General features: G+C 39.0%; 2 protein-coding genes across 5 annotated transcripts in view; one reads left to right on the plus strand and one right to left on the minus strand.

Annotated features, from left to right (window-relative positions):
• Positions 1–13,141, minus strand: part of LOC147653243 (uncharacterized) — a 201,142-nt gene that overhangs the window by 99,530 nt on the left and 88,471 nt on the right. The gene's annotated exons all lie outside the window — the stretch shown is intronic.
• The window catches only part of SLC7A11 (solute carrier family 7 member 11), a 112,165-nt gene that overhangs the window by 30,412 nt on the left and 68,612 nt on the right, over positions 1–13,141 (plus strand). For all 4 annotated transcript variants that reach the window (XM_086890282.1, XM_086890281.1, XM_086890283.1 and 1 more), the window contains 3 exons: positions 184–310; positions 4,287–4,402; positions 12,348–12,473. In XM_086890282.1, coding sequence (XP_086746408.1) covers positions 184–310; positions 4,287–4,402; positions 12,348–12,473 — 369 coding nt within the window. The remainder of the gene's footprint in view (positions 1–183; positions 311–4,286; positions 4,403–12,347; positions 12,474–13,141) is intronic.

A 13,141-nucleotide genomic window follows, 5' to 3' on the forward strand; every position in this document is an offset into this window, starting at 1 on the left:
GATAAATGGTTTAGTTTACTACATGTCTAGCTGAATGAATTAAAACTTGCAAAATTCATTGGAAAAAAATTAAAATATATAAAAAGTAGTTACGATACTATAGCAGCTCTGTTGTTTAGGCTATAAATTATTTGATAGGTATTTCTGGACGTCTCTCATGTTGGCCCTGTTGAATTCTCACAGGTGCCCTCTGCTATGCTGAGCTAGGAACATGCATTAAGAAATCCGGTGGTCACTACACCTATATCCTGGAGGCCTTTGGCCCGTTACCTGCATTTGTGAGGGTCTGGGTTGAACTACTCATCATTCGGTAAGTGTATCATGACTGTTTCTGATGGCAATGCTCTTGTCAGTTATAAAGAAAAATCTCTTCTATATGTTGGGCAAAAAAAATCAAAGATATTTTGGTCAGTTAACTGTGTTCTTTTAATATGATTACTTCAGAGGGTTTAAAAATGCTATTCTACTCATCAGCTTTGAAATGTTCAAGGAGATGTGTGAGTATATGGGGGAAATAAGAAAACTCCCTGCCACAAAAATCCCAATTACTTGCCTTAATTTTGCTAAGCTTACTATTGATTGTCCATTGATGTCACTAATAATGTTGTTTGCCATACCTAGATAGAGTACAGAAAGAGGGAAGTCACCTTTACCTTTTCGCAGTCTTAGCACTACCTTCTGGAACAATTACTGTTGTTTCTGGATACAGGAATAACACCTGTGAAACTATTGTCCAGTAGTTTTTAGAGTTAAGGGCACCGTGTACGCTTTATATGTCAGATTGGGCCCTGATTTTTTGTTTTTGTGGGGTGTTGGGGAACTTGATTCTTACTTTGAAAAACACTAACTAACCAAATAATGAAACATTATCTTCACATACCTAAAATGTCCAATGTATTGCCTTGGTGTGCAGCCTTTGACCTTGTGCAGAAGAATTACAATATGAAGATGTTGAATAATATAATATAAACTTTCATAATGTAAATGGATCAACATAGCAAACTCATGTGTAGCCTCTCCTTTTATTTTTGCAATTTTGCAGACTTTGGAGATCTTGATATATGTAGAACAGGGCAACTCACTTATACAAAATGTCCTTGGGAATGCTCCATCCCCAACTCAGGCTGGTTAGCACTTCTTTCCCCTCTCTTCCGCAATCAGCAGATTAGTCACAAATGAGGCACAAGCCTCATTTCAAATCATAACTATGTTTACATAACACTGACAGGTTCTAGCATAGACTGTTGAGTTTAAAAGTGCTGACGGTGCTGAGTCATAATGAATCTATAAATCCTTATGTTGTTTCCAGGGGAAATAATTTTGTATGTCAGATGGTCCAACACAACCTCCCCACCAAAACGTAACCTTTGAATTAACTGCATAATTTCCATCAAACGTGATGAAAGGGCAGATGTCTCAGCTGTATGAAACTTCTGCCAAAAAGGACAACCAGGAAGTGGATTGAGACCTATGTGTTCACAGTGCTGTGAACAGCTATATCATTTCACATCAGAGAATCAACAAACGGGAACAGTTTTAGAAATCCCCCTCTTAATCTACACTTTGTTTGACAGAGGCAGCTTATTAACTTAGGCACAAACACCCATAACAAAACCAGGCATTGTAAATTCCTTTCCTCACAAAATAATTATTTTTTTTACGTATGACGGTGTCCCAGGAGTGTTGTGAAAATGCTTCTAGTAATCGTCATCTGCCCCACACCCAGAAAATAGTCATGTTGCATGGGAGAGAACATCAGTGGTTTCTTTAATCACCCAGTCTAAAAGGCAGCGAGGAAGGCATACATGTTGTAACTTGCAATGATCAGAGCAGCGCTGCTGAAACTCTGTGTAGTTTTATAGCTGACTCCTGCATCAGGAAACTGCTTCTATCAAAGAACTTGAGACCTCATATATGTTTATTTTCTGTTTTCAGCAGATGAAGTTGCAGACACACATCTCAGCTAAGCTGGTTTTTCTTATGAAAGATTGCAGGATTATCACACTTACAGGCTGGTGGAGGAGTAACAACAAAAACAGACATCTCTTGCTCCCATATATCTCTGTAAAGCTGCTACTTGACAATGGAGAACACACTTAACTACTCTGCCCACTTAGTGAATAGTTCTGCCTTACACTGCACTGCTTCTCACCCAGTGCAACTGTGAACCTTTTTCTCTCCCAAAGCCAGGTTGTATTTTATATATATTTATATACCTTTAAAAAACCTCCAAAAACTATTTTTCAAACAAGTGAAGACAGCAGTGTGAATACATTGTCTGTAGAGCTTCACTTGGTGGTTGCTAAACAAAGGCAGGAGGACTGTGCTGCCAGGTGCCTGACTCACTTGTGGTATGTGCTGGGACCCTGTGGCTGGGCCTCATCTGGTGTCTTCCTGTATCCTTGCCCTTCTGTGGAAGCTGGTTATGCACTTTCTACCTGCTCCAGAACACACAGCTATTGAGGCCTGCCAGCCTGCCTGTAGTACTGTAGTCAAAAGGAAAAACAGAATGAGTAAGGTTGGAAAAGACCACCAAGAACAAGGAGTCCAACCATTAACTCAACACTGCAGAGTCCACCAATAAGCTATGTCGCTAAACATCCCATCTGTGTGTCTTTTTAATACTGCTCCATTCTTTGAACTTCTACCTCCACTAATTGACAGCATTGCCAGCAACATCTCCCCCATGGAAAGTCCTGGTAATGTCAGAAGCAGAGCTATTAGAGGTGTAATTTAGGAGCTCTGTTTTTAGAAACAGTGGTGTGGATAGCAGTGACTGCTTTTTTAAAAAGGCTTTTCCTTGAAATGGGATGTCAAAGTCCAAGTTATGGGGAAAGAAGCTGGGACTGAGGAAAAGAAGTCTTGGACAGCTCCAAAGATCTGACCTTTCATCTGATCTAGGGCACTCCAAAACTACTTATGGAAGGCTGCATGCAGTACTTAAAAACCAGATGCCTGGTGATCTCCTGATACTAGAAGTATTGCAGTAAATGTCTGTGAAAATCCAGACAAAATTTGCAAAGCCATTTGCTGGCCAGTGAGAGGAACATCCCCATGCATGGGAAATGCATATGCAGCAGCCCTTGCTTGTCCGTGCAGAAACTTACTGAGGAAGATTGTTCTGTTCTGTTCTGTGCTGCAGCTTGGTCCAATATAGTGTGTGACTTTTGAGTTGAGTCATAACACAGAGAAAGTGGGTTTTGTTTCCATGGTGCAACTCCCTTGTGGAAAATTCTTTTATAGTTTAATGGAGAACAACAACGTCTCTGCAGAATTTCTACCCTGTTCCATAGAATTTTTATCAAAATTCTGTGAAGTGAGGTGTGGCAGGTTTTTTCCCAAGAAATTTGGATGAATTCTTGTTCAACTCAGAAATTCTTTGAGAATCATGTGCCTGTTGTCCTACAGTGTGTATATGATAAACCACAGATGCCACCAGCTGTCCTAATGAGGGTGAAAATGTCCTTCTAAATGGAACATGAACAGTAACCTGTAGACACAGGCTAATTTGCTACTAATATGTGTCAGTGCTAAGGCTTCTGTGAAACAGTTAGCGTCTCTCAAATAGAAGGGCTGTATGAATATGAGCATTTCAAATTTGTAAATGCAACAGCTTTTTGGGTGTTGGAAAACTTAACTCTTACTATGAAAAACACCAGCTGGCCAAATAAAGAAACATTATGTCTTTCTTCATATTCCTTTGTTTTATGGTATACTACAGGGATTTTTGCTTTCACTTGTAGTGCTATGAAATCCTTAGTCAATAAAAGGAACAAATTCTGTTTGTATTTTAGAAAATCCCATTTGGACTGTCTCAGAATTTATTAAAAGACCTGGGTAGGTTTTGGATACTTAATTTAGTAAACCAGAATGCTCAGCTTGAATGAAATTAATTTGCTTGTGTCTCTGAGGGGTGAGATATATATGGCCACTAAAATCCACTGACTTTTGTGCAGGGTGTTGCCAATGTAATCTGATTACTGGCTGTGTTCACTTCAAGTGAGTGAATGAAGACTTATATTGATACTTTTTGGTTTTGATTATGACTGCTTTGCAACATGGAAGTTGTAAGAGACAACCTGATGAGAAGTGTTGCTGTCAGATCAGAATCACTGAGTAGTGCTGCATTCAGAAGCTGTGGTACATGTCAGCAAAGCTCAAAGAAAGCACTAAAATTAAGCTTCACAGGTCTCGGATAATGAAGTTACAGCGTGATCCAATAAGAATAATAGCTGTGTACTATTGCAGATTAATTTTGTGACCTTGTTTTTTTTTTTTCTCTCTAGCCCTGCTGCCACAGCAGTGATATCATTGGCATTTGGGCGCTATATCTTGGAACCTTTCTTTATGCAGTGTGAAATCCCAGAACTTGCAGTTAAACTTATTACAGCTGTCGGCATCAGTAAGTATCCAATTTTAGGTTTCAGGGGAAGGTAAAGATTATATAAATTGAAAAAAATGAGCAGGTAATTGTTTAATGTAAATCATTAATTACCATGCATCCAGTGCCAGGGACATTTTGCCTGGGTGTGGGTGTTTGTGAACAAACACAGGAACAAAAAGAACAGCAGACTTTATCAGTGGCAGGGAAAATGTATTGTCAAGGCTGATTCTGTTGCCACTTGAATTAATGACCAAATTTTCTTTTTGTAGAAGCAATTTCAGTCTCTAAGAGATGGTGAAGTAATGCCAGAGATATGCAAGAAAGATTACCTGCTTTAAGTGTTTTGCACTACCTTAGATTTAGGAGGCAGTTAAATGCCAAGTATGATGCCATGAAGAAATGTAGTTCTCTTGAGTGCAGACAGACAACATGAGGTCATCTTCCCCAGTCCCACTCTTTCCATCCTGGCAATAATCCTTGTTGAGGCACTTGTAGTTCAGAAAGCAGGAAGCAAATTTTGGGAGCAGAACATTCAGCCTGGTGCATGGTTGTTGCTGGCTTGTTGTCCTACACTTGCTAACTTTGTAGTTAGTGTAAAAGGGGTCATTTAGGGTTACATAAAGCCAATATTTGCAGTGGAAAGAGGGGCACTGTCGTGAGAGCAGAGGCTTTACAGTGTACCTGGGCTGGTATGGAGGATGCATGAAATGGGAAAGTACAAAAGATTATGGGAATGGCACTCTAGAGCTTGTAGCATTAGAGGCTTGTTTCCCTGTCTGTCTGGTCACTGGTGAGGATACTCCCTGTGGGCACACTTTGGAATTCAGCTGTGCTGGGAGGGAGTGCAGAGTAGACCTGAGTAATTAGTAACAGATTGTTCCTTTCAATTTGCTCAGTGCACATATCAGAAACAAAAAGACTGGAAAAAGGAATTAAGACATGCAAAATGATCAAAGGCCTACAGGAGACCCCTTCAGTTTTGCACAATAATAGGTTCAGATGACTTTTTCTTTCTTCAGGGCAAGGAGTTCAATTTACATTGAAATTTCCAGTCTCCAGGTTACTGTGGCTTTTTGTGGGAGCTCACTTGATAAGATTTCCTTTCTGGTTGGAGTGTTAAAAACGTATGTGACTGCATTCCTTTCTAACTTAATTATGCACAAACTATGGGTTTCATAGGAGTAATTGAATTAGGGGTTTTAATTTTAAGGTCAATGATTTTTTACAGCTACATCTGTCTAAAACATTTTAGTGCAAGAGTGAAACATGTTCAGTTATGTTAAGGTCACTGAGACAGAAGGAATGTTAAGTGAGTACTGCATCAAAGTGTTTTGTTAATTGCTTGTGAGTCAAGCACAATAGGTGAACAATTTGAAATATGTTTTCATTGTTTTTAATTTAAATGAAAATCTGTGTGATAAGCCAGGGCTTGGCAAAATAATTGAACAAATAAGTAGCTTTGCAGGGGAGGTGGAATTAGGCTGAAATAATCACAGCCTAAAGGGAGAAGGGAGGTCACAGCAGACACTCCTGTACAGAGTGGGTCTGTATGAAACAGGTGGGATGAACTGGCATTTCACTGAAAGGAGGGATTCTTGTAGAAAACTTGTAGTGGTGAATGGGATGACACTGAGAAAAACAGTGATATATCTGACTGAGACTTTATTCTTTGCAGTATGCTCTACAGTGGAGTTTTATTTGTAGTAGTTCTTAGAACTTCTGCTGCACTTAAGCTCAGTGATCACAGAGTATCTGGCTGTTAATCCTTGTCGGGTAAGAATGAGCTGCTGTGGTGGTAATTGTTATGAATGTTTGGTATTGGGCATGTAGGCAGAGCGGTAAGTAAGATTAAGTTGGTGAGCTGAACAGACACTCTGGAGCCCTGAAGATCTTATAATCCAATATAATGGTGCAAAAAGTAGTATCACTTCAAATTTTTAATCAGAAAGTGAAATTACATGCCTTTTTTCTTACCCATGTCTGGTCCCTTTTCCTTCCTTGCCTGATGAGAGAGAGCACTGGTCGTGTATATGTCTTTATTGCACAGGGAAAGGCATTGGGATGCACCACTGAACTCTCTCCTTGGGTAAGACTTTGTTCTATTGTTTTACCTTGTCATTTCTTGTTGTACGAGAAAGAAGAGGGAGGAATTTTGAAAAATATCCAGGTAATCCCCTGATCCCAAACACAATCAGTGTTATCAAAACAATTTCTTAGAAATGTTTGAATAAAATGGTCTTAAAATTTGCAGTGGGGGAGTTTTTTAAAACATCACTAGTATTGTAGTCCAGTTTTTTCTATCCTTGTCACAGTACAGCTTTTCTCTTTCTTTTTTTTTTTTTTCTCCCCACCTGAATCTCTATTGATGCATCTTAAGCCTATTATTAAAAGTTGACTGAGATGGATGCAACCAGGATTATTTTGGGGAGTAGCAAATACTCTTGCTTCTCTACTAGCCACCAAAAAATATTCCTTGTAAAGGGCTACAGCTATTCTACTCCCCACCATTTTCTCCTCTGTGCATCTTCAGTGAAAAAGGAATGATAGTGCAGAGGAGATGTAGATCAGATGAGAGTTAAAATGCAACTACTGGACATGGTGACATTTAAAAAAATCTCTGTTCTTGCTTTATTATTTATAGGAAAAGGACATATGCTGGGCACAAAATTCCCCTCAAAATCACCTGTTCAGAGCAATCTTGAACAATCTGTAAAAGAAAATTTTATGTTCTCCAATATGCTGCTTTTGTTTTTAGTTGCCTTTATTATGGTTTTTCTTTTTTAACACCACCAACCAACCAAAATCTCCAAACATTTCAATGTCTCAGTAGAGAGAAGGATACTTGTGTGGAGTCTCTTTTCAGATGCCACAGCTTTCTGAAGCAAAACCTTCCTTTTTTTTTTTTTCAAACTTAGAAATCACTTAAATTCACTTGGTGTTTCTTAAGCAAATCTTCATGAGGAGAAGAACTTAGATCAAATACTGGATATGCAGATATCAGTTTGTCAGAAAAAGTCAGTAAATTTTCTCAACTTGGTTAATTTAAATGTATGTGAAAGAAGAGCAGATATCTCAAAGATTTTTATTACAGTATACATTTCATAGAATCATAAAATGGTTTAGGTTGGAAAGGACGTTAAAGATCATCCTGTTATGGGCAGGGACATTTCCCACTAGATGAGGTTGCTCAAAGCCCCATCCAACCTGGCCTTGAACACTTCCAGAGGCAGGATATAATTACTACAATTTTATGAAAATAAATGGCCGGGTAGGGGAGAAAGAAGCTGGATGTGCTTCAACACAGGGAAGGACAGCTGCAGAAAATGCAAACAGGAGACTAGCCCTTCTAACTCCCCACTCAGTTCCAGCAGGACAAAATAGCTCCAGGATACAAAGCAAAGAGATGTTGTCCATCTTTGTTCTGATACTGAAGGGAGTCTTTTTGGGAGAATGAGTTTAAAATTCATTTTCGTCTTGAAGTGAAAGTTGGTAGACTCCTACATATTTATTGTTTCTTGACATAAATAAACATCCTATCACCATGCCTAACATTGCAAAAAAGGCCCTATATTCATGTCTTGCTTTATTTATATCTATTAACTATTTTCCTAATTGTAAACTTAAATATAATGCTAACAGGAAGTGATAAAATGCATTGTGCAAAGGTATCCAACTCCTCTATCAATATGTAGTCTGAATAGGAACTGAGCCTGTGCCAAACTTTTCACATGGCCTCTGTACCAGAAAGCAGAGAAAATGCTCCAGCCCCAAGTTTTATTGGTGTCTATGAGCCTGTAATTAGATGCCTTTTTTTCCCTTCATTGAGGCAGACGTTGCAGATGCCACTCTCTACTGCTGACAGTTATCAGACAAGTAATTTACATTAAAATATCTATTGGCTTGCAGGGATATGCTCTGATATGCTCTTGCAAATATGCTCTGATAGGTGCTTTTGTGCTTCCTGTGACTTTTAATTGGCTCATTAGGGTCTGCAAATTGAGGGTATTTTTTGGCATTTTTTGAATGCCTTGACCCTAAAAGTCTGACAAGTTATGGGAGAGCAGTTTTCTTGGTCTCCTGCTGAGGCAATGGTACATATATTCTGAAAAGTAAGGCAGGATGTAATGCTCACTGCTGCTTCTCCCATTAGGTTTTGTTATTCATCTATAGTTGTGTGTCTGTGGGAAGGAAAGAGATTGTGAAAAACATGTTGGTGTTTCCATTGTGTTTGACTGTTTATGAGCCCCATTTTGTTCTCCCTCCACACTCCTCTTGGTTAGGATTCATCTTGTTTTTATCAATGTATTTAAGTAATCTATGTTCCCCATAGAGTCAGTGGAGAAAGAGGAAAGAGGAACTTCCTGAAGGTAAACAATCTCATCTGTGATAGGCCTCTAACTGAGGTATTGTTATTCATCCTCTGGAGCTGTCTCTTCATTGAGGATGCAGCCACACTTAATGTCTGACTTTTAGTTAGAAAAGTTAGACCTGAGTCCTCCTTTCACTGTCCTTTTTCTGAGAAACTGCTGTTCCTTCTGATATTTGCTGTGATCCCGTATCAAAGTGTCCGCAATCAATTTCTCTAAATAACTCCAACAGGCCCTGTTCTGAAGACTAATGGCCATAGTCCCAGAATATAATGTCCTTTTTGAACCCTGGCACAGCTGTCATCATCTTTTCTTGGTTTTTAGCAGTTTTCTTCATGACTCCACCTCCCCATTGCCTTTCACTACCCAGTTACTAACACAACCAGTACTATGGTGCTGGTACGTGATACTAGTGTAAGCCCCACATTTCTAGACAAGTGTCATGTACATAGAACCATTAAGACTACATTTATTATTATGAAATACTACTACTATTATTAATAGTATATAATAAGCAATAATGTATATTATATAATATAATATTATAAACAAGGCTATAAACTCTTATAGCTTAATAAGTACAATGAAATAAAATTTAAAAAAAATGTAAAACTGGTCTGAAATTTTTCAAGGGCTTGTAAGCACTTAAGTCTCAGCCCTGCAGCCTGAATTACTACTAGAACAGTCCTCTAACTCTGCACTTATTCTTATGAAGGACCATCAAAGGACATTTGTATCAAGGGACTTTTACAAGGGCAAGCAGTGATAGGTGTCCTGGTTTCAGCCAGGTCAGAGTTAATTTCTTCTCAGTAGCTGTTTCAGAGCTGTGTTTTGGATTTGGAATGAGAATGGTGTTGGTAACATACTGATGTTGGGTTTTTTTGGCTAAGTCCAGTTTATCAATAGTCAAGGACATTTTTTCCCTGCCTCCATGCTTTGCTAGTGAGGAGGTTAACAAAAGAAACTGGGAGGGAACATAGCCAGGACAGGTGATCTGAACTGACCAAAGAGATACTCCACACCATAGAACATCATGCCCAGCATATAAACTGTGAAGATTTAAATGGAAGGACATCTGATCTGGGTTTGGGAATGAGGGGTCTGGCTCTGTTCAGTGGGTGGTGAGCAATTGTATTGTGCAGCACTTGCTTTTTTCCCTTTTCATTATTATTATTTATTTACCATTATTACTATATTTTACTTTGTTTTCAATTATTAAACTGTTCTTCTCTCAACCCACAAGTTTTACATTGGCTCTTCTCATTCACCGGTGGGTGGCAGGTGAAAGAGGGGAGTTGAGCAAGCAGCTGCCAGGTTTAATTTTCATTTGGGCTTAAACTGTGACAATAGGATGAGGGGAAATGCCTTCATACCGTAAAAGGGCTGGTTTAGATTTGATACATGGAATGAATTTTTCTGATGTAGGTGGTAAGACACTGGCACAGGTTGCCCAGAGGAGTTGTGGCTGCCCCTTTTCTGAAGTGTTTGAGGCCTTACCATCCAGTAACATTCTCATATGTGTATCAGGAAGGTGAAACCAATGCATTAGAAAACCTGGAGGAGCTCTCTCCACTCATGTTACCAATCTGACCTGTGTAAGGTGACAGACTGATTGCTGCAGTCAACTTAAACTCAGGATATCAAATTGCAGATTCTCTTACATGAAAGAAATCCTCCTTGAAATTTTCTTGTGCTCTGGTCCATGCCTGGGCTTCCCTTTCTACAGAATAAAAGTATGATATCCTGAGTCTTCTAGGAAAATTAAAATAAGCAAGTGCTTGACTATGGCACTGGATTTTTTTATAACTTAAGCACTTTCAGTGAAATTAATATTTTAAATATATTTTGCTTAAATGACAGTTGTTAGTCTTACTGGTAATCAAGTCCCAGGAAAAGAATGGGAGGCTCAAACAGCACTAATATTCATCAGCAACCTAAAGGCATCTTTCAATTTAAATTAGTCAAGATATGTCAGTGTAATGAATCAGGGCCCTGGTATTTTCTGTTCCCTTTCAAATACAGGTATACAAGGAAGTAGAAAAGGAAAAAAAAAAAATAAAAAATTTGGGTCTCAAGTGAAACTTTGCAGAAGTCCAAGTGATTTCATTGTGATTTCAGAACACTTCAGCTCTGAAATATGGTAAGATACAGAACTGAGTAAAGATTTTGATCTTCAAGATCCTTTTCTGGTGAAAAAATTGTGTTAGGTGATGTTGTGAGTATATATTGACTTGTAAATAGCTTATTTGAAGAGTGGGACTATCTCTCTCCCAATTAAAAATTTTGGAAAAATGCTTTCTCTTTTTTCCCCCTGGAATTTTTGTTTTATTTAAAAATATATTAAAAATTCACTGGGATCCAGATTACTTAGAATTTTCTCCCTGTTCCATTAAACTCAAACTACTTTCAATTGAAATGAGAAGATTTTTTTAACCTCACTGGTGAAGAGAAACTGTATAAAAGACTTGAGATAAATCAGTGGAGTTTTTTTTCCAGAAAGCCTGTGCCATGCTAGATTTACAATGCTCCTACTAGCAAATTGTGTTTTTGTGTGTCTCGAGATCTGTGATGTGGCTGATGATTTTGATGATTTACATAAACTGGTACTCTTGAGAGAGCTTGAAGTACAGGAGGATTGAGATGAAGAGCTACTTCATTAGCTCCATATGATGGCAAGAAAGAGAAGAATATGCTTGACCATGTTTCCCTGAAGCAGCAGGGGAAAGAGATTTTTTTTTATCTAATAAAATGGCTCTCATTTTCCATTCTTTAGGGAAATTTTAATTTTGTTTTTAATATCTAAACTCCTTCTATTTAAGTAGACTAGAATAAGTGGCACTAAAATGACAAGACCTGCCCTCCTCCTGTCAGTCAGTGCTGTAGGAAATGCTAGAAGATGCTGTCCCTGACCCAGAAGGAGATGTGAGCTGACCAGGCAGGATGAAAAATACCCTTCTCTGACCTCTCCACATGCTGGTGAGCTGCAGACCTGGGCTTTGTTTTCAATAAGTAAAACATCTCTGTTTCTTCACTGATTGCTAGAAAGGGTGAGCACAGCACTTGCACTCTGGCCCTCCTGCATCTCTTGTGGTACAGCAAAAAGAGGGGGAGAACATGGAAAAGAGGAGCAGAGGTAAAGCAGTTACAAATTCCTGTGTGGCCTAAACAGGGGTGAGAAAGTTTAATATGGTTATTAATTGTTATTGTTTTATGAAAAATACAAATCTCCACTCAAAGCAGCACAGACAAAGAAATCTGGAGTGACAAGAGTTGGGCAATTAATTTCTTTCCTCCGAAACAGGGTCCTGCCAGTCAGTTGTCTATTAGCAGCTGACAGTTATGGGTCAATGAAGCTGTAATTTGGTGTGTCGGGACAGATGGATGGTCAGTGCAGTGGGTGAGTTATAGAGGCTCAGCTCAAGCCTTTGGTGTGGTACCTTGAAGGGGGATGAGAGAAGTGGGAGGACAAGAGCTGGAGAAGGTTATCAGTGTGTATTTCCTTTAATGCATCAGGATCTGTTGTTTGTGTGACCTCTCTGCTGGCAAAGAATTCTGTGAAAATGATTTCTTTCTGACTTTTCTTTATCCCTTCACAGCACTGGTGATGGTCCTGAATAGCACAAGTGTCAGCTGGAGTGCCCGCATTCAGATGTTCCTTACCTTTTGTAAGCTTGTAGCAATTCTGATAATTATAGTCCCTGGAGTTATCCAGCTAATTAAAGGTACGAAATGAAAAGTAAATGCTTTTAGAGAGCTTTTATCTTATTTATACTCTCCACAGTCTTTCCCCACTTGCCTTTACCACATAATGCTTACAGCAGCAAAATCTCTAATTAGTTTGTGCTTGCTTAATTGAGGTTCGGTACTGTCATGTCATTGATTAGAGTGGAACTACACTGGAATGAACTGGTATTTCCTTCAGCATGCCAATAAGACTATTCCAATGCAGACTCGCTTTTCAAAGGAGCAAATAGACTGCTCTTCTCTTTAATCTGTCTTTGGCCGGAACTTTGTGAAAGGGGCAGGATGGGATTTAAAGGCCGATGTGCATACACCTCCCCAGAGTATGTGCCCAGTCCAGGCAGGATGTCTCCTCTAACTGTGCTAGTCCCTAGTCATGGTACATGTGTGTGCTGGTAGAGAGGGCTCACAATTCACAGAATCACAAAATCATATGGTGGTTTGGGTTGAAAGGGACCTTAAAGATCATCTAACTCAAAACCTCTTCCACTAGGCCATGTTTCTCAAAGGCCCATCCAAAGCCTTGAACACTTTCACATTATCCCCAGCTTCTCTGAAAAATCTGTTCCAGTGCCTCATTACTGTCACAGAGAAGAACTTTTCCTAATGTCTAATCTATATGTGCCCTCTGTCAGTTTATAGCAGTTTC

The sequence above is a fragment of the Cyanistes caeruleus genome, chromosome 5, assembly GCF_971803275.1.
Source record: "Cyanistes caeruleus chromosome 5, bCyaCae1.hap1.1, whole genome shotgun sequence".
In the NCBI taxonomy this organism is placed as follows: Eukaryota; Metazoa; Chordata; class Aves; order Passeriformes; family Paridae; genus Cyanistes; species Cyanistes caeruleus.